Source organism: Drosophila santomea, chromosome 2R, assembly GCF_016746245.2.
Source record: "Drosophila santomea strain STO CAGO 1482 chromosome 2R, Prin_Dsan_1.1, whole genome shotgun sequence".
NCBI classification, from domain to species: Eukaryota; Metazoa; Arthropoda; class Insecta; order Diptera; family Drosophilidae; genus Drosophila; species Drosophila santomea.
Genome location: NC_053017.2, coordinates 6,878,736 through 6,901,305, shown reverse-complemented (window position 1 = coordinate 6,901,305; position 22,570 = coordinate 6,878,736). Strand labels below are relative to the sequence as shown.

Below are 22,570 nucleotides of genomic sequence, written 5' to 3'. Positions count from 1 at the left end.
GGCTGACGGCTGACGACTATCGGCAATCCGAGAAGTCGGAACCGGTTGCAGCTGCACCAGTGCCACACCAGTACCTTACCCTTGCGGAGCGACGAGCTAGTCGCACTGCTCTCGCAGGCAGAAGTATCTGCGAGATACTTTTCGGGGTGAGTGCCTGGCTGGCTGGCTGGCTTGCTGGCTGGCTGGCTGGCAAACGAGGGAACGAAGCGACGACCGGTTTAGTCGTTCAGCAGTCTCCGTGCAGTGAGCATGTTTGTGCGCCAGACATCGTCGTTGGTCGGTTGTCGTCATCGCTACTATACTACAGCCGTCGTACCGCGAACATCGACCGCCTTGGCTCGATAGCCGTCGCCTTTTCGGATGCGAGACTCTTAAATCCCTCACTATAAATACAAATCCCTGCGAACAAAACGCGTGTGCGTACACAGATCACAGATTACAGATCACAGATCACAGATCACAGCCGTGATAATCCCGCTAAATTCGCCGAAAAACCAGTGCTTTGTGTCCCGGTCTCATATTGTAATTCAAGTAATTCAAGAAAACTTCACGGAATAAGTAACCCTGCAAGTGCCTTACACAAATATCCCTGCTCAATGCCGGAAACTTCTTGAGTCCGGCCCAAAAAGAAAAGGCGCCCGCTCTCAAGATTCCCAGCCCACAAAAATCTCGAGTGTGCTTCGCCGAGTGTCCTGTCAGCCAAATATATGGTAATGGCAGAGATTGGTGGCCATTTGGCTCACCAGCTACCGTTGCACAATCACAACCACAATCAAACTGGATTACAGCCATCGCTGGTGATGAACCATCACCTGGATTTGGATTGCCACGGACACGATGTGATAAGTGAGTAACGATTTCCAAGGGCTTGCTTTCCGATTTCGGGCTATTTGGGCTGCATCCTTGAAAAGGACGATATTTAATACTGCTGGTGACAGCACGATCACTTACCGAGGGACAGTCTTGAAAACGAACAATAGTATGCCCTTCCACATTTGGGATATAAATCTATTGTATCTTATAGTTACATTTGTTTGTTCTAAGTACTTTCGGTCCGTTTTCAATAGTTCAAAGGGATTACAGTTTCGGAATTTGGCATTAGATAAGTGCCTTATAGTCGTATAGGGTTAAAATGTAAATACGCGTTTTGTTCATCTGCTCAAATTGCATTTAAATCAACATTTTCAAAAGGTATCTACGTGCAATTGAAACCCCAATTAACATCATTACGTAGATCACGCATCAGAGTCCAATCATTTGCCGCTAATAAAGCTATTTAAAGCAGTTAATGACTTATTTATGGCTATTGTCCTAGTCACCAAACAAAAATTGGCAAATTAAATTGTCATTAAAGCAGAGTCACTGATGGGTAACTTTCTCGATTCATAAATATGGAAAAGAAACGAGGAAAGCCCGTTTTAGACATTAAAGGCCCATAAAATAAGTAAAAGCCGTGTTAACAAATGCTCGCACCCAAATCATAGTTGTAAACTTGTCTTGCTTATTTTTAAACATTTAAATGCCAAGAAATTCCAGATATCAGAGATCAAGGCTCGGTCTCAAAGGTTCCGAGGTTGAAAAACAATAAACTGTTAGTCAAGTTTATTTGTAATGAAGGTCGAAGTTATTTTTATACGAAAGCCATTAAAAAGGTCGGGCACGCGTTGAACTCTTTCATACCTTGAGTTTTTTATTTTGCCAATGTGATCCATCCGATGTGATGTGAGCAAGGCTGCACTAAAGTAATTATAAACAAATTAAAGCGGGGAATAATTCGAAAAAATACGAATCCATAAATTATCTTTATTGTGCCATTCCTTTGCCAAATTGGAAGATTCCTTTTATATACGAGTATTGAACGACTCTTAGAGATTCTATCTTTAGGTCCAGATTTCTTTGGGCAACAGTCTTTTGTAATGGGCTTAGACCCTATCTCGACCTGTTTTCGTATGGCAATAACTGTTAAATTATAGTCGTATTTTATTTTAAGCACACTTTACATATAATATAGAAGCCAATTAACGGTTGAATGACATTTTAATGTTGAGCAATTAAGCGCGCGGGCAAGCAATTGCATGAAAAAAGCAACTGAAAATGCTCACAAATGTATCTCATGCGATAATGTGACAAATTTTTAACTAGGCTAAAGTTTGTTAACCAAAAATGCATTTTATGAATTCATAAACCAGGAGTGTCATTAAAAAATGCTGTCTGTGTGTGACAGAAAGAGGAATATATTTTATTCAAATTTTATTTCGTATGCTAAATTGTGACAAATGTTTTGGCTGACAGTTGTCTAACCAAGCGAACGACCGCAGAACACAAAAAAGCCAAACAAAAATTCCGAAAAAAAAGGAAAACATGAAAAATCATAATCATAAGCACATACACAATGGTTCGCTAAAGTTGAATTATAAATGAGGATATAAATGGGGAATAATGCAATATACTCGTATGCAGTTGTAGCCAACTGCAAATCATTTAAATTGCATTGAAATGTAGTAATTGTAATTTAAATTCAAATTAGTTGTCGGCCGTGGAGCGCTGCTAAATATTTAATGTCTGAACATTTTAATTTGAAAACTTTTCACAAACTTTTCCTCCCCATCGCTCTGTTTAGTTCCGCTGTGAGTTAGCTGGCAAAACTTTAAGTTAGAGTTTTGCAGCTTCAAGTTGATATTTGAAATGAAAACAATTTTTGTAGTTTTTCTTTCCCCTCCAGTATCTGCCAGCTCCTCTCTCTTTTGTTAGTTCACTTGGTTCCGAGGCGAGTTTTGTTTGTTTGTTGATTTTTGAGCGCTGTAAACATTTTAATGAGTTTTCCATGTCACAGACCCAGGCCTCCAGTCAGCATGTCGTTGCCAACTTCTCAAGTAGTCGTTAAATTAATTAAATATAGTAAAAACAAAAAGAAATCGCCATCTGAAGTATCAGGGCCTTTGTTTACTCTCCATGCTCTATAGAAAATTAAGTCAGAGATTGCTGCATACACCAAGGCGTTGAACTAGTTTCAGTTTTTCATGCTGGCGGTTGCCATAAAATTGTACCTCTTTATGTTGAGAACCATAAAAAATTGACAATTATTTGTGGCCGTAAAAGCCAAGCGATTTTTATTTTTATAGTTTACCAATTAGCCAAAAATTTGAATAAAATGCGGAGCGGGTGGGCACGGATTTCCCCATACACATGTTCCCTAATCTAATTCATATTAATTCCATTTAAATTTCTCGCCAGCAAATTCGCCGAATGCTAATTGGCATTTTCGATGAATAAACACAAAATACACACATAAATACAACAAAAACCTTTCGAAAGTTAATTGTGAAAAATGGATTGGGCAAATGTTTAGCCAATGCACAAAAAGTTGAAATAATTTTTCGAATAATTTGTAAAGTGTCAATCGTCGACCATATAAGGTTAAGTTGTCTGCGAACGGCCAAAGAGAATGGAACCTAGTTTTCAGTTTCAGTTTTCAGATGAGGCTCGTTATTTAACAGATCTCTTGTTTATTTATGGAGCTGCTGAAACGTCAGTGAAAGGAAAAGATGTTTCGTATACGCAACGCGATTCGATTTAGAGGGCCATAAAATTAGTTATACTGCCATTCTAAACGTGCTTCGATCGAATTTTATGTTATGTTATGTTGGTAGTTCGTATTTGACCATTGGAGATTCTTCCAACTGGGCTAAGGCTGGAAATTGATTAGATATTTGCTTGAATAGTCATAGCTCTAGGTCTGTTACTTTACTTTAACTTAACTTTAGGTAAAAAGTGACGTCAGGAGAGAGCCACACCCATTCGTTGCCCATGGCAGACAGGCGTTATCTATATTTTACGAGTTCCTATCCAAATTCCTGTTGTCCCTGGCTGACATTTTCGCTGCCTTCCCGTTTCCGGTGTGATTTTTATTTCGGAATCCCTGCTGCTGCTTGGGGTGTGATAAAGTTATTTAGGCGCAATCCATAAATTCCCGACCTGAACCCAAAGGCTCGAAGGCCCAAAAAGACAGCGCAGACAGAAACGTAAATCCCAAAGCTTATCTGATTTTGCACTTCGGTGCCCGGCACTAGATCAATATGTTATGGCCGGAGATTTGCTTTGGCCCGTACCCCGTACCTGAGATTCGGACCCAAGACAGCTGTGCGCCTGCGCCCAGTGTCACCTCCAGTCGCCCTCCCCGCCCTCGATGTTCCCGGGCATCGTTTGGAATCTGTGCCTGTGTGCCAAAAAACCTGGTCTAGAAGACAGTTGGCAGCCATCAAAATAACTCGCAGCCTCCTGCGTCCAGGTATTCTCTCAATCCAGCTTCGAGTTCGCCCTGCTTTGCATTAATTAACAGCTCGCTGGGTCCAGAAATTAGAGAATTAGAGAATTATGCCTGGAATTTCCGTTCGCAGATGAGCCGCCACATAAAAGCAGCTGTGTTGGCGGTCTGATTAGCTGATTAGCTCAGAAAGAGCTTCGTATGATAGTAAAGATGGCCATGCTCTGCAGGCATGGCAATAACAATGCGAAGTAACCTTCCATTGATATTTACATTAAGTATTGAACTTAACTCAAGAATATTTCTTACCCTCAAAAGGCACGGCCTTAAACTTAAAGTTTTACGAGCACTTAAAGGGAAGTGGAAGCGCCAAACTTTAAGTATCGATGAGATTGCACAGCCTCGACCTGATTAAAGTACTGGCTCCGAAAGAGTCGTTGAAAGCGAAATATTCCATATCCATATATCGTGTTGCTTTGAACTAAAGCCCACTTTAAAGCCCAGTGACTCCGTCACTTCTCAGCTCTCTAACCTAATTAATGCACTTTAAGATATTCTTAAAGCGCCTCGCCTGCTGGAATTGGGCATATTAAAGCAGCCGCCTGACTATTAAAGTGCAATTAAAATTTTTTTAAATTCTCCGCATTTTTTTTCTCTCGCATTTTTGAAAAGTTCATTCAAGGTGTCAGCAGCTTGTCAAGGTGAGGTGCGGCTACTGTTTGCTCGGCTGGAGAAAAATATTAAATTTCAGCTGGGGAAATCGCCGCGAGAAGCCATGAGGGAGACCCAAAGAGAAGTGGAGAATCGGAGAACTGATAAATGTGCAGGCCAGAAATTAGTTGGGAGTTAACACGGCCAGAAAATAAGGGAACAACTGACGGCCACGCCCGATTATCGCGTGAGGACTCGGAAAACAGGAGGAGCCCCAGAGCTAGGGCCGGAAAATCAAGGGGGGGGGGGGGGGTAAATAGGGAAGATGAGGGAAACTCGTGCCCCTCTCCAGGCGCTCATTAAGAGTGGCGAGCGTTTTGCATTTCCCGCTGGGATTTTCGGTGGAGCACCCGCTGCGCCATATGACACCTGGCCAAATACATACGTAATAGCAATACACAGACACACACACATACGCATATGCCCCGCTCAGGTGCAACCGGGATATGGACAAGCTCCCGTGTGGCATTTTGGCGTGTTGCATGCAATGCGCGGGCCACTTTAATGGCGTCGTTTTTAAAGCTTTATTCTGGCCCATGCCCACTCTAGCCACTGCCTTTATGAGTGTCACTTTTATAACCCTTGTTTTAATGACTAATTAAGCATGAAAGACAATAAAAGAGCCCCTAGGTAAGACCCCTAAAAAACAGAAACAACCATGGGCCGCCTAGAAAAACAAACTTTAATGCGAGATCCATAAACTGAGGATGAGGACTTCAAATACTTGCCGCTGGCGTCAGCTGGAAGTGGAGAACCCCACTGGCCAGACGCCACTTGAGCAGATTGCACAATCCGACCAAAAATCGAGATCGAATTGAAGAGCAGTAGTGCCCATATCCCATTACACTCAGGGGTGCACCCCTGAGATCCATCTTGTGTGCCCGCTTAGAACCACTCCACTCAATGTCAAGTGGCAGCTTCAACAGGTTGGACCGCCCGCCGAGGTCCAGACTCATGAACTGAACCCAAAACCCCGGTCTCGAGAGGCGAGACCAATTTGGATTGTCGCGCCACGGGGCGACTCATTCAGCGACTCGTTCGGCTATTCGGTTATTAAATATTATATATGTCCGATATATACTGTAGATATTAGGGATCGCGGCTTTGGGCAGACACGTCGCCAGACGGTAGCCGCAATTGTAGTTACCTGGCTGCCAATATTTTGACGGGATGGTAATGGTCGGAGCCACTAAGCCAGCTCGAGACTAGCTACCTGCAGCAACGGGCTTGCGGCTCATTATGTCATTATGTCAAATTGAAATGTTGCCACACGGCCAGACAGAAACAGTAACAGAAACAGAAAGAGAGGCAGTCAGTCACCTAGGGCCGAGGAGAGGATGAGATGAGGCTGCGGAACAGGCCAAACAAGTTGCAGCCTCTGGTTTATGGCCAAAACACCGTTGGATTGGAGTTTCTTGGGCTGCCACGAATCACAGGAAGTCATAGCGCTTCCCAAATTAGATCACATCAAAAGCTGTTCCTCAGTGGGAAGAACTCTATCTGCAAGCACTTCTTAAGTTCCATAAGATCAGTTTTCTTTTCCAACACGTGCTCTCCAGAATTTACCATACTTACAAATATATTACACAGGTTCAGTACCAGTTAAGAGAGACCAGTCTGGGAAATCTTTAACAATCAGATCTTAATTCCTCCCACTATAAAGTTCCCAACTGGCAGCCATGCGTTTGCCGTTGTAAACAAAATGTAGCTCATTATGTCAAATTGAATTGTTGCCTACAAGGCGAGCTGAAAACCGACCAAACAAGTTGAGGAGTTTGCAGATCTCTCGGTGACTGCGACTGCCCGCCTTTTTCGAATTTGTATTTTTCTTTAATTTATGAGGAAGTTGGCGGCGAGCGTTTTGTCGCCGCCTAAAAGTGGGTAGACCACGTAATACATCTTTCCTGGCCGACCGACCACACAGATCAGCAAGTGAATCATGCGGTTTGGCCGCATCTCCGTCTGGAGATGGAAATGGAAATGACGATGGCGATGGAGGTCGGGACCAGACTGAGCTGAGAATCCGAATCCGAATCCGAACCCGATTCGCAACTAGCCCGGGATAGTCGGGGAATGTGAGAATAAGAGCGACGGGTTGGAGGGCCATAAAGCAGCCTACTTAAATTGCCATAAAGCCGAGCAATTTATTGGAACGCAGCCAGGCCGGCAGGAATCGCAATGGGAATCGGATTCAGATCCAGAATCGTACTCTTACTCGTATCCGAATCCGAATCCGAATCGGAATCCCCCAAGCCCCCACTTGCAGCCTGCAAACGCGTTGATTGCAGTCCGAGTTGATCTCGGCTCTTCGGCTCTTGGGCTCTTTGGGTCTGTGGTCTGTGGTCTGAGGTCTGAAGTCTGTGGTCCCTGGTTCTCTGATCTGTGGTATCGAAACATGCCGCTGCGGTGCAAGGCTCCTTTGAAATTCAAATTTTATGAAGCTCATTAAATATAAATTTGTCGTTCGAGACTCTCCAACTGGAACACAGAGACAGAAACTGTGAAGTCGAGAGATGCAGGCTGTGTGTGTGTGTGTGCGTATACGACACCCAAATAAAATAATATAAATTAATTAACAAAACGAAGCCGAAATGAAGTTAAAAATTTGCATGAACACGGGCCCAAAGCCTTTGGCGGTCGGCGGTCTTCGATATTTACCTCTTATTTTCTTCTCTTCTCTTTTTTTTTTGTTTTTTTTGTTTTTTTTTTTTTGGTGCAGAGTTGCGTGTGCGTAATCGGCCGGGGTTTTAAATACTCTATGGCAACAGGACCCCAACAACTTGGGGGGCAAACGAGGGGCAGCGGCACCGGCAACGCGTTAAATGGGCAACTCGATCTTCGAGTGCCATAAAGCAGGCGGCGTCTTTAATGAGGTCTTAAGTTTTTATAACGGAGTTGCTGCATCCGAGGCGAAGTCGCTCCACCTAGAAGTGTATGCTGCTGAGCTGCTAAGGTGGCTTCGATTCCAAATCCGACCTGGACACACCTCAATAGCAGAGTGTGGAACAGGAATTTTCAAAAAGGGTATGGCCCAACTCCTTCAGTTGTAAGGAGCCTGGGATTAGGAATTTTCTGCAATATCTTCTGCCTATTTATTGTATTTGAATGAACTAAAAAATATACGGTTAGGTATGCTGTAATCGTCATGGTCAAACGGCAAATTAAAACGACAGACGTTTACAAATTACGTTTTTATACAAATTAAAACGACAGACGTTTACAGTATGCTTTTTAAACAAATGAAAACGACAGACGGCCATGTCTTACTAGTTTTTCCACAAGCTAGTATTTCCAAAAGTACAAAACTGCGGCCTTATTTATGTCGAACGACATACAAAAAATAGGTGGAACTGAATCAGGTACAACTGCCAGAACAACACCTCCAACAAGTACGAGAACAACCACAGCCAGCGACAATGTTCAAGTGCAAAAGGGGCACGCATTCGCAGTAACAACCAAAAAAAGAGGAGAACACAACCTGGCCAAGAGGCAAAAGGCAAACAAGGCCAGAAAGACCGGGCAAGGAGTTCGGTCAAAAAGGGGGCGGCGGATTGGCGGGGCGAGGGGCACAGGTGCACCCTTTGGCGTTGTCGTGTTTGCGCAATATTTGCGACAAATAAAGCATAAGAACTGTTAAAGTTCACACGCATCAGGTCAAATATTTACACAAAACAGCCGAGGAGAGACAACAACAAGCAAAGGCAGCAATAACAGAAACAAAAGCGACAGCAATGCAAAAATGTGGTCAAATCGCACACATTCTAATTAGCCAAGAGGCGAAAGCAATTTATGATAAACCGAAAGCCATAAAAAATTAGACAAATTAAAATGGCAAAATATGGATATGCAAACCGGAATGAGAATGTGGAAAAAATGCTAAATAAATACCGAATTATGCACAAAACATGCAAAACGCAGCTGGCTGAAAAACTAAAATGGTCACTGGGAAAAATCAACAATCAAATGCATTAAACAATTTGTTGCCACAAACCCGTTTTGCCCCAAAATGGCCAAACTGCATTGGAAAACGCAGTTTTCTCTCATGTTGGTTTCGCTTTGCTTTTCACCGGTCATTTTTCTTTGTGTGAGGCTCACTTTAATTGCAGTCGAATCAAAGTCAGATTTTTGAGGAGATTTTCGTTCATTACTGACATTAATTTGACACTTTGAAATGACGGCTCGACTCGGCTTTCTCCTGCGACTGAGGTGCGGTTGTTTTCGAGTTTTTCGATTTTTTTTCGATTTTTTTCTTTGATTTTTCAGTTTACTTTGTTCGTGCGAGGGGCGCCCTGTGTTAAAACACCATAAATAAATGTCGCCCGCTTATCGCTGGCCGAGAATCCTGCGTCGGCGTCCCCATCGCAAGACAAATGCGTTGTCAACGCAACCTGCCTAATAACCCATCATGATCATCACTTAACCGGGCCCAAAAAGACCCAAAGAGCCAAAGAGAAGCCCCAGACGCTGCGATTCTGGCTGCAGCCGGGCTCGAATAAAAAAGACACTATCGGTTCTTGTCATCTGTCGGCGACATGCAGCACAGAGGGGCAGGGAGATGGGAGACAGGGAAATGCACTCGAAAAAAAACACATACTCGTAAATGTGCATGGATTTTTCATAACCGCAGCAGAATCCCGTACTCTGCAGTATTGTCTCTAAGTCCGTCTAACTAAAGTTGTTAGTTAGTAGTTGCTATTCAAGCCTATCTATCAGGGTTACTCTTTAATGATATATATGATTTCTTATATATATCTCATATACGATAACAGTTTCTTTGAAAAAAACAGTATAAAATCAAATTTTGTTGAAAATGACTTAGTTATTTGTAATGTGTCCCTTGTTTTTTTGAGTGCTCAGTAGAGAAGGAAGATTCGAGTCTGGATTCTCGGGCACATCGGCATTTTGTTTTCAGCCGCCGACACACAAAAAAGGTCATTTCCGTTCTTCACTCAGCCAGCTTGCAACATGCAACAGCAGCAACCGCGGCAACATCGAGCTGTCCCGCTCTGCGGCTCTGCGGAGTGGGGATGTGGCATAAATTGTTGCGGGCCCATGTCCATTTTGAGTCCAGGCACTCTTTGATGTCGCGCCTTCAGCAGCCTTCAGCCGGCCGATGCCGATGGCATCTCCCCGGCCGAGTATTCAAATTTGGCTTCAATAAAGCGACAGCCAACACCAACACCAACACCAACACCAACACCATCGCCAATAGCAACAGCATCAGTATCCGCAACAGCAGCAGCAGCAGCAGCAGCAGCAGCAGCAGCCGCAGCAACAACAAGAACAGCCACAACAGACGTATTCAGTTAACTGCGACGGCCAATTCGAAAATCAAACACTTCAGAGTGATTGCCTGGCGGCGGCTTCTTTTGGATGTGTGTTTTTTCCCCATTCCCCTCGTTCCCCCATTGTTGATTCTTTTTTATATGCATATTTGAGCAGAAGAGCAGAAGAGTCAGTTTGCATTGATCAGTTATTGGCTGCGCTTGCTGGGTTACACATGCCGACTTTCGGTTCGAGATGGCAGCGTGACACGAGAATGCGGGTTAATTGGTTATCAGAATGTAAGAAATAAATTATCAAAGCGAAAATCAAATCAAAATATATACTCGGGCTCTTTCAAAATTCAAACACACGTTAATAGATGCGATTGTCCTGAATTTCTGGGTTTACTGCAAGCTGAAATCTACTTAAACTATCCTCTAAGCCAATTTCGCTTAACTTATAAACTTGCATACCACTTAAGTAATTTGCTGACTAAGTCTGCATCTATATGCTTCATTAGACCCACAGACTTCAACCCTCCCAAATCATGCCCAAGGTATCTAATATAATGTTTGCTCCCTTATTTTTGATCTGCCAGACGAGACTCAAAACTCAACTTCTGTTAACCCCTTTTGGTATTGCGTTTTGTGTGTAATTAATTAGGCAAATCTGTACCCAGACAGCAAGGGAAAGATAGACACACAAAATATCGATCGAGATATCATATCGGTGGGGTATTTCACCCACTTCCCCGACTTACTTTTTGCCAACGGCTGAATTAAGATAATGCAGACCCATTGTCAGAGCAACTGCACAACTGCAACAACTGCACAACTGCACCTAATTAAGCCAACTTAAGTCAGAGCCGGAGATGCTAAATTCCCAAAACTGCAGACACAATTGAGTGTATCAAAGTCTCGGGGACAAACAAATCACAGACCGCAAAACTTCCTTTGAAGTCGTTGGAGTGAGGGAAAACCAGGGATTGCCCAGCCCACGCTCGAAAGACAATAGCCTGGCCAACAAAACATGGCCTAATCAGTGGCCAAGAGCCGCACTCTTCCCTCCTCTCTGTCCTTCTCTCGCATCGTATCTACAAAATTGATGAGTCTGTCAAAATGTGAATTCGAATTGTCCAAGCGGAGGAGCAGAAAGAAAGCAGCAAAAATACAAAAACATCCAGAGGGGCACGTGTTCCCAAGTTTCGTCCTCGCTGCCTGTCATCATTAATTTTTTAAATCGCTCCACAGGTAACGAAAAAAAAAACCGAATGAACCTCGAACTCAACTCGTTTAAGAATCCCACAACAGCTTCCAGGAAAATGGACATATTTTCCTAGAAGTCACGAGCTGCCTGTTCCTCCCTTGCAAACTGCTCTTCAAGTTGGATAACTGGTTTATTCTCTTATGAAAAGAGTGGTGAAAACAATACTTAATACTCACTTTTTCATAGAAAAATGTAGTATCAGTCGACAGTTTTCAAATTCTACCATCTAATAATATCAGAAAACTCGAACGAGCCTGCCAATTTCAAATTGAGCTTCATTTTTCTTGGTGTACTCGTACTCTAGCCATTGTTTATAGTCATGTGAAATTCCTAGTTAAGTCCGAAAAAGAAGCGGCACTTGCTGTGCCACTAAAAAGCGAAACGCGCTGTGTGACTGCGCTTTGTATTTACCTTATAACAAATATGCCATAAATCAAAGGGTGCCCTTAACCCTCCACTGGCCCCCGTCCCTTGGTGCGGACACAAACAGTAGTGGCTTTTGAAATCGCGCCCATATCCGGCGGAGCTTCCATAATTTTTCTCGCCCCTCATTTGCGTTTGTGGCCAAGAGTGGAGAGCCTGGCCAAAACGTATCTTATCGATGCTTTGCATTTTGCATGTTGCCTCTTGTCGAGCAACAGTGAGGAGAAATAAAAAACATGCAAGCGGAGTAAGAAGATGCTGGGCAGCCATTGCAATGTATCTGTATCTGTGAACGTGCGTGCTGTTGTATCTGTATCTGTGAAGTAGCCCGAGTTGATTTGACTGCAATTTTACTTGTTCCCTCATTTTCAGCCCCCCTTTTATGTGGCCTTTGAAAGATTGCCGACATTGATAAGTGGAGACGGCGAGAGAGATGGGTAGCACGGAGGAAGCGAGAGAGAAAACCAAGGAGGAGGCCGAGAGACTCTATCCACAATCTTCGATTCACTTCTTGGTGGGCGTTTCTTGGCACGCATTCCTTGATATGTTTATTGCTCAGCCATCAATTTCCCGCAGATCAGTAGATCAAGTCCCAATCCCAGCCAGGCACTTCTGCTAGTCCATCACAGATACGAGACTTTACTCGTGTAATTTAGACAAAGATGCATTTAATTGGTCACGATGCTTTTTATCTAAGTGCCAGCTTAACGGCGGAATTCAATTTTCTTTTTTAATATTGTGACCCTTTAGTCTGTCCACCCTTCGCAGTTTATACACCTTGAAGAAATAGTTTCACTGCTCTTTAAAATCCCTTTTTATTTGAGCAAATTAAAGTCGTGAAGGCCCAGAAAACCCAGTTAGAGCCCAACTGTCTGAGTTCCCACAGAACCCCCACGACAATGGAAAACACGGTTTTCCGATCGACAAGCAATTACATCATATCCTACTCGTATGCAACTCTCATAAAGGTTGTCGAGGTCAAGAGCAATGGCCAAAAAGGTGTGGCCATTAAAGCTCGAATAGCTCTCAGCATAAAAACGTGAACATGCCTGCCAAGATCAAGTGCTGCTGCCACAGAGTCATGGAAAATGTTTCGTTATTTAAATGGAAAAGATATACAGACTAGAAACGAGCAAAAATAGCTAAACAAAAAAAAAAGACGGGAAAATAGTGAATGAATGAGGAAGAAACAGAAGTGACAGGCAAAAATGAGAAACACGCAGCCTGCGAAGCGTTTTCCTCGTTAAAAGTGAAAAAGCCGCAGTTGCCGCATGTGCCACACACAAGCCCCCTTACCACGCATTAACCCCCCAACGCCTCACCTTAACCCCCACCGCCAGCTATTTCACTCACCGAGAGAAACCGCCGACACAGTCGAAAAATTCATAGACGACAACACGAGACAAAATTGCATTTTGGTCCAATGTGTGCCGCACTGAAAAACGCCAAAAAAGAAAAAAAAAAAGAGGAAAATAAAAGAACCACGGCGCGTCAACCCCCAGGAAAGTGAGGGGAGCGTGGGTGGCACTTTGTGGGTGGTGGGGAGGCCGACAAAATGGCAACATAACATGCAAAAGATACGCCACAAAAGCGGAAAAACCCCCCAAACGGAAAAGCAGCACACAGGCGCAGGAGTTGCGCTTAAATTCCCATTACAGCCATAATGGCTGCGGCTCTGTGAGTGCGTGTATCTGTGTGTGTGTGTGTAGGTGTGTAGGTGTGTGGGTGTATGGGCGCAAAAGAAAAATGAAAACGAACTGCGCAGGATCATTAAGGCAGCAGAAGCGTCAGCCCCAATCCCAGTCTCTCCGGCCAACAAATTCAGGAGCCAGCAATACATACTCGCACATCCCAAAATCACGCACATTCACAAATAAGTGTCAGAAATTCATACAAACACCAAAGGAGCAAGAGCAAGGGGAAAAACCCAAACCCAAAGTACTGTCCAAAAGAACGCACAACAAAAGATACTGCCGAAAAAGGCAAAAATGGTGGCTCTGGCACTACCAACAAGCGCACACACATGTCTCCATATCCATATAGGGTAGCATTATATAGCAACATTTTGAAGGCGAAAAAATACAAAGAAAACAAGGCAAAGACGCACATGCCCCCAAGCCAAGGAAAAAGTAAGGAAAAGAAAAAGACTGCCAGCAATTGGAGGCTGAAACATGGAAGTAAATACCGCCTGTCCGTCCGTTTGTCAGTCTTTCATTCCCTCCAGCTGTCAGTGTGTCCAAGTCCGCCCGTCTGAATCCGAATCCGCATCCGCATCCGAATTCCCAGTACTTGGAGCTTGAAGAGCAACAAATACAAGCCAGATACTTAAAGCACCTTTTAAATACCCTCAAAAATGTGCGCGTTAAATGTTTCAAAGTGCAAAAGTGTGCCTTAAAACTGAAGGGATATTAGAAATAGCGCATCAGAAAGGGTAAAAAATGTACAAAATACAATTTTACAATTCAGGAAATAAACATATGTTTTATGAATAATATTTTAATATATTTTTTATATTTATTAAAAATAACAAAGTGCTAATATGCTGCAAACAATACATAAATATTTTCAGTTGTGCATTGCAAATTAATGTATTTACATAGCTATGAAAGCAATTGAAACGACAATTGCAGGTCATTTTTATTGCTCACATCCTAGGCTTATCAGTTGCAATGCCCCTACGAAGAGTATAAGAGAAATATAAACCTACAAAAATTGGCGAAAAAATAAGAAAGAATATACACGAACAACAACGGCAGCAGCAACTTGTCTGCTCCGCCTTTATAAATAATTCATGTGTAGCTACAGCGAGTGCGAAAGAAAGATACGCCAGATATACATATATACACATTCACCCTGGGCCCCAGCCCCAGCCCCGCCCCTTTCCGCTGCTTACCGCCCTCCTCCCGCCCCTAACCACTCCCAAAAAACAAGAAAAAAGAAATACTCAGATACCCGGCCACGTTTAAAGATACAAAGATACAAGCAAGGCAACAGATACAGATTTTATCTGTGCACGAATGTGTGTGTTTGCGATTTTTCCTCTCCCCACAATGTGTGTGTTTGTTTGTCTCTGTGTGTGTGGGGGGGGGAGGAGAGGGGGGGCTGAGCGATGGCGGAGGAGGGCGGAGGGGAGAGGGAAGAGGGAAGCGAAACATTTAAAACGTGCTAAACGCGCGTCAAAGTTTTTCTTAATTTTTCAACAGCAGCCGGGAAAAAGTTTTCCTCTGCCAAGGATTACAGCAGCACATAGTCACATAGTCGAGGGAGGGGGCGTGGCGGGGCGGGGAGGGAGTGGCATGTACATAATGTGGCAATGATTGCATTGATTTTTTCTCCCCATTCGTTCGCTTGCCACCCAAAGGTTGGCCAACAAAAAAGGAAATGGAAAAGGAAAAGAAAAGCAAGGAAGAAATAAAGAAATAAAGCACGAGGCGAAGTGGAGGAAAATGTTCAACTTAAATACTTGAAAATGGCTGCTGCGTTTCAGTTGGCTTGGCCAGGATTTATGAATTTTTCAAATGTTTTTCCCCCAGAAAAACGCCGAAGACCCATCCGAAAAGGAAAACTTTTGTGGCAGGAAAAGTTTTTCCATCGCAGCATGGAGTCTCTCGACTCCAAAAAGGGAGTGCGGCACTTGGGTAAACAGGAAAAGCTCGGATTATTTGATAACAGTTTGTTAATTAGCGCCGTCTTTGCTGTCTCACTTACTATTTGTTTACGTTTCCAAAGGCATAATTGGCAAAATTAATTTAAGTTTGTGCCAAAAAAATAAAAACATGCAAACTGCCGGGCAAAGCTAATTAAGCCAGGTGGAAAAGTTGTTGGGGATGCAAGTTGGCTGATGGCGGCTGCTTTTCCCGTCGGCAAATATAAATTATTCTCTATTCACATCTAGTTTGGTTGCAGTTTATGAGTTAATAGGAAGGTGAATCATAAATCGAAGAACTTGGGTGCATATAACCCAGAACTCTTCGCTCTATAATGTCGTAAAAAGGGATACCTTTCTGATCCTTCTAAAGTCTAAGTACCTTTTGAGTATGACTTGCATATCGTTGGCTGATCGCAACATAATAATTTCTTAAGAAAAAAAAAGATAACTACATAGATACATGTTTTTCCCTTGTGAGTTGTACCTCCCTTTGCAATTTATACAAATTGAATACTAATATTTAATCTTGGTGTGTTTCCAGAAAAACAACGACTATCTCACTGCGTCGGCTGTGGCGGCCAGATCCACGACCAGTACATCTTGCGAGTTGCCCCCGATCTGGAGTGGCATGCGGCGTGTCTGAAGTGCCAGGAGTGCAGGCAGTTCCTGGACGAAAGCTGTACGTGTTTTGTGCGCGACGGCAAGACCTACTGCAAGCGTGATTATGTTAGGTGAGTTTGGGATTATGGCTGGGATGTTCTATATCTGCTCCACTTCCCACTGCCGCATCTCAATTTGAGTGGCCAGAACCCATTGAAACTGAGCCCCTGTTAATGCCGCGGTGCATTATCTAACTTCCACTCGGAACGGAACGCAACTGCCCCATTCGAAAGCTATTTGCTCAGCCCTAGGCACACACGCCGTGTCATGCGCTTGGCCTTTTCATTTTCATTTGCAATTGTAGCGTTCGTTTGGCTGCAAACGTTTAGGCCGCTCTTCTGTTAGCCAGGCTTGTTAGCCCAGCCAATTAGCCCGGCGATGCCAATACAAAAAGGCAAATACTATGTTCTAATCAACAGCTGGTCTTCGGTAGCCGGAGACTCGGGGAATTTGGTATCTGGTATCTGGTATCTGGGATTTGGGTTTTGGGGTTTGGGGTTTTGGTTTCATCATCGCTAAATGTATGACGTGCAATAAAATCTCTGTTTGGATCGTTTTATTTGTGTGTGTGTTTTTTTCTGTTTTTTTTTTTTTGTATTTTTGCCATCGTAAAGCCGGCGACCGGCGACCGGCGACCAAAGTCGCAACTATTTGCCATGCAAATCTTTGAATAATTGATTAACACGTGCAAAGCTATAAATTAACACTTTTCCACCGGCACACACACTGAGCGCCCGATGATTGATGAACGCTGAACACTCGGCTCACTCATCGATGTCGGCACTGACAAAAGAATCTTATTTTATAGCCATAAACAAGCCCTGAACAACAGCACCCCCTGATACTCACCCGCTGGTGAACTCATTCAAGGCTGTTTACAGCTCCAATCATGGGATCTTAATTCGACTTCGGGCATCAATGCTACCACGTATTTTCATTTTATTAGCCGAGTAATTATTATTTAATAAATAATAATTCTAATGATGAGTAGAAGAATTAAAACCCATCGTTTGTTACCATTGAAAAGAAGGAGCATTGTGCTGTTAAATTGCATTGTGTTGAGTGCATAAAATAAAGTTAAGTAATTATTATCTTGAACAATTTTACATATTTTTTGTATTATTTCCAGGTTATTTGGTACAAAATGTGATAAATGCGGCAACTCCTTCAGCAAAAATGATTTTGTGATGCGGGCCAAAACGAAAATCTTTCACATCGAGTGCTTTCGATGCTCCGCGTGTGCGCGACAATTGCTGCCAGGTGAGTTTATTATTTGCTTAATAGACCCCTTTGCCCCAGCCCAGCCCCCACCACTTATTTGCCCACCAAACAACTGACTGTTTACCTGGAATTTTAGGCGATGAATTCGCGTTACGCGATGCCGGGGCTTTGTACTGCAAGGAGGATCACGATGTGCTGGAGAAATCGTCGCAGAGCAGCCTCACTTCTTCGTCGGTGGAGAGCAACAACAATATTAGCAGTAGTAACAACAACAACACCAACCTTAGCAATAACAACCATTCCAGCGAATTGGGTTCAATGTCAGGTGAGTGTGCCACTTGGCCCTTGATTTTGGCCCCCAAGAGGAGCTTCAAGTGTTGGATGCTTTTGGGATGCTATTGGGGCACGGATTCTCGCAGTGCTTTGTTGACTCGGCACAACAACCCTTCATCTAGGGCTCTTCAGATCGGGGATGGTAGTTCTCGTGCCCGCCCTTTCAGTTGACACTGTAACCAAATATTTTCTCGTAGTTTCTGGTTTCGTGCCATTTGCTTAGCTATCTCTATGACTCATTCAGCGGCATTGTTGCCGCGCATCGTTACTCAGTGTAATTAGTTACTGGGACATCCTAGTCTCGTGGCAGTCGTCATTATAACTAAATTCCCAATCCTCAGAGCAAGGATCTTAACCGAATAAAGTACCATTTTCGGCAATTTAAATCCAAGGTATTGGGATTTTATACTTTGTGGAGCTTACGAAGCCCCATGCCACATCCTCTAGCCACCATTTGAATTCCCCGAGGCGAAAAGTCAACCCATCCGGAGCACCATATTCCCGCCGGTTCAACTCCATTCGCTTTCCACCGAAAAGATTGCCAATCCTAATTAGCCCAAATTGGTCTGGTTCTGTGAATGGAAACGGGCGACAAATGACAAACAACAACAGCAACAAATAACAGTTCGGCATCGCACAAAAGCGACGTGCTCGTGTTTTGTTCTTAGAAAGACAGCGTTACATCCTTGTAAGCGATATAGCAGAGCAAACAGAAATCGGCAAACGTCAAACAATGTACGACAATTGTCAAACCATATCGACGACATAATCTCATTGTTTAACCAGAACGGAGAGAATTGACGGAATGGTTGGTTACTTGGAGCCGAAGCCAGTCAGTCAGTCAGTCAGTCACCTTATCAACGTGGGGCGGCGGCGATGTCAAACGATGGATGCCAAACGTGTGTGGCGGCAAACCCCCCTCCCCACGCCCCTCTGTTTTGCAAAAGGGTTTCAAATAAGGGAAAATATATTGAAAAATCTGCTGCCAGGGCAAACAAAACTCCGCAGTGCATTGCATCGATGCGTTCAAGCGGGCAAACATTGACAAGCAACTTCTTGGGAATTTTATTTTTTTACTTTCGTGAGACTGGCTTCGATCGACAGGTCGTATGATCAATCTGCCAGTCGGGCAGTGGTGGTGGTGGTGGTGGTGGTAGTGGATAGCACCATTCATAGTTCCACTTGCCGGACTGTTTGTTTGTGCTCAACTCGAAAACGGCATGCAGTCTGGACGAGTGTTTGCCAAACCGCAGCGGTCGCCACTCTTTGAAGTTCGGCACTGGGAAAAATTCCGGTTTTAACAGTTTCAATTGCAAAAATAGAGCGCCTCAATGTGGCCAACAGTGCTAATTACTCACATGTGTATGCCCTAAAGTAGTCCCAATATTGGTAATAGTTTTTGCGAATTTGCGAGCCTCGATAAGAAAGGAATGAGAGAAAATTCCTTCAAAAGAAGCATACCGCCCCGATAAAATCACCGATCGATCTGTGCGATCGAGAACTAGATAACAACTTGTTTCGGGGGTTGTGAAACACGACTTAATTACCAGGGGAAACGCGCGCGCCTTTGATCTTTCAATGCGGAGTATTCGGCATTTGGCGATATTTTGGGTGCAATTGTAGTGGGCCAAAACTGAAGCAGAACTAAACAGAACTAAACACATAAGCAAGAAAACACGAGCAAGCTAGCAAACGAGCAATCTACCTCATCGGCACTTCAAAGCGTTTCTTCTTTGCCAAAAATAGCCAAAAATAGCACACGAATTGATGGAGTATCTGTCTTCCTCCCTTTCCTATGCAGATTCCGGCAGCGAATCGGGCTCACACAAAAGTATTAGGGAGAAGCGACCCTCGGGGCCCTCGGATGGGAAGCCAACGCGGGTTCGGACCGTGCTCAATGAGAAACAGCTGCATACGCTCAGGTGAGTGGTCTATTTCATAGTAGAGTCTACTCTACTTGGCCATGCTCTGAAATATATTTGTATAATAATTGAACCCTTCAGAACCTGCTACAACGCTAATCCGCGACCTGATGCGCTCATGAAGGAGCAGCTGGTGGAGATGACGAGCCTGTCCCCGCGAGTCATCCGAGTGTGGTTCCAGAACAAGCGCTGCAAGGACAAGAAGAAGACCATCCAGATGAAGCTGCAAATGCAGCAGGAGAAGGTAAGAGGACCCCATCCCACGTCTCTATACATACCTCATTGGAACTCTCCCTTGCCAGGAGGGTCGCAAGCTCGGCTACGGCGCCATGCAGGGCATCCCCATGATCGCCAGCTCCCCGGTGCGACATGACTCCCCACTGAATCTGCAGGGCCTGGATGTGCAGACATATCAACCGCCGTGGAAAGCCTTAAGCGACTTCGCCCTCCACGCCGATCTCGACAGCAATGGAGCGATCAATACCCACACGCCCGCATTTCAGCAGTTGGTCAATCAGGTAGGGTATAGTTATCCCTATAGTATGGGCATTATCCCTATATGCATTTCATATTATGATCGGAAACGAGTTTATTTTGAATTCAATGTGAGACGGAGCTGGAAACCAGAGTGCATCATTTTTGCTTGCCAATTGAAAACTGGTTAGGACATGTTATAAATATGCGCGGAACAAACCAATTACAAATATCAATAAACTACTGAAACGGTGATGAATGGACAATAAATTAGTTGTTTAGGGGTTAACACCATGACGTACTTGAATTCAATTCATATCCCTATCATTCCATCTACATTGAAGATTAAGTTTACAAGATCCGTATAACTTTAAAGCAATTTCGACTCGTTTAATCATTTCATTATGAAACCAATCCGCAGCTGATTCTCTGGCTTACTCTAACCCCTTTCCGCTCTCCGCTCTCTCCTCGCAGATGCACGGCTACGACCTGAACGGGATGCCCATCCTGCCGCCGCATCCGCACTCGCATCCGGCGCAAGGACCTCCCCACCAGCACCCCCCGCCCCCCGGCGGACCGCACAACCACCAGAACCAGCATCCGAACCAGCAGCCCGGAGGCAGCAGCCTGGACTCCGGCATCACCTCGCACCACCATCCGGACAGCACCGACTCCTACGTCACCTACCTGGAGAGCGATGACAGTATGCAGGGCAGTCCGTAGACAATCGAACCGAATCTAATCCAGCTTCTTTTGTTGCTCCCAGAATCCAAGCTGGCGCTGACCCCGTCGTCCTCTTCCTCGGCCTCGGCGGGCACATCGATCTCCTCGCCGCCATCGGGTGTCGGAGCAGGGGGTGGCGGTGCCGTGGGCGGTGGTTCAGGTGTCCTGGGCTTGGGCGTAGGCGTAGGCGTGGGCGTTGGCGTGGTGGCCAATCAGTCGGCCACCGAGCAGCTCATGCAAATGCTCCAGAAGGTAACAGGCTCGGCTTCCCCGGCCTCACATGCGGTTCTCTAAAAACAAAGGAGGCGCAGGGGGCGTGGCCGGAAGCTCGAACGTGAGGAGCTGCAGTCGAACTTCACGAACTCGAAATGTTCCACTGAACGAAATTCACACCCGCGCTGAAATTTGAAAACCTCGCTTATAATCACCATATCCTTTCTTTGATCATTTGTACTTCACTCAATGTTTCAATCATTTTTTTGTTGACAAGTCTTCGCATTTAAGATGAAAATTAATTTTATCCAGTTTTATTCAGTTAGTGGAGTTCGGCTGCATCGGGGTTGTGCAATTCTTTCTGTCCGCATTTTTAAATTCTACTCATGTGTATTCTGTAAACGTAATTAATTTTAAATTTAATTTTAATTGTAATTTTATTTTATTCTGTTTGATTCGGTGCCAAAAAATAGTCTGTAGGCCGTTGGCATTTTGTGGATAATCTGGCTCTGGCTCTGGTTCGTTATGTAACATACACTTTTGTTGTTGAGTTCCAAGAAATGATCATGGGGAAAAATTAAAGTAAGCTAAACAAAACTGCTCACATACTTGAAAAGTTATTACAATAATTTCCGACACGAAAACAAAAATTATGATAACAAGAGGAAAGGAGTTACTTCGCATCAAGTAGGGAATTTCATTAAACATAAATTTGTAAATACCTTTTATATATTAATAATAAACAAATATATTTTCATTCAAAATGCAAAAGAGCCGATCGCAAGCGAAAGCATTCACAAGCGAATTGAGAATTGAGAATTGAGAATCTGACTCGTGTGTATTATATGGTTATATGGGATGCTAAATCCGAGGGGTAACTCAAAAACTTAAAGGCGCACTTGGCAACTTGGCAAACTTGTAAATCGAATTAGCAACTACAAAAGCATCTACGTTAAGTTCATAAATTGTATGGCAAAAGAAACACAAAATTATTATAAATAAATAAATGCGGTAAGAGGAGGGAAATTTTATGTAAGTGAGAAACAAAACTGTAACTAAATCTAGACTTATTTGTATTTGTTAGTTTTTAAACATTTCCGAACTTATTATCGCATTACAAGGCGAGGGAGACAACAAATTCGGCAGCGGAAAGGCAGAAAGAAATATAATGAAATGAAGTGTACTGTACCAAGGATGTTTATGAACTGTTTCGTAAAACAACTAATGTATTTTCAATAATATTTAACTAATATTAATAATAAACAGTACATAAGTAATTTTAGTAACTAGAAAATGTTTAAATGAAATTACAAACGAAAATAAAACCACAAAAAAACAACTCGCAAAATAACAAAAATAACATGTTTTATTTTTAAACGAAAATATTGAATACACAAATCAAATTTGAAATGCGTACGTTCACTGCTTGCAGGGTTGAAAGGTGAC

The 22,570-nt window shown here is 43.7% G+C and overlaps 1 protein-coding gene across 1 annotated transcript; it reads left to right on the top strand.

The window, feature by feature from the left end:
* Nucleotides 1-208: 208 nt before the first annotated feature.
* On the top strand, nucleotides 209-22,446 carry LOC120446107 (insulin gene enhancer protein isl-1). Its single transcript, XM_039626901.1, has 9 exons — nucleotides 209-846; nucleotides 16,120-16,309; nucleotides 17,368-17,498; nucleotides 17,596-17,784; nucleotides 19,594-19,714; nucleotides 19,796-19,958; nucleotides 20,017-20,232; nucleotides 20,663-20,891; nucleotides 20,955-22,446. The coding sequence occupies exons 1-9, from the start codon at nucleotides 708-710 to the stop codon at nucleotides 21,203-21,205; spliced, it is 1,629 nt and encodes a 542-aa protein (XP_039482835.1). The 5' UTR covers nucleotides 209-707; the 3' UTR covers nucleotides 21,206-22,446.
* Nucleotides 22,447-22,570: the final 124 nt, after the last annotated feature.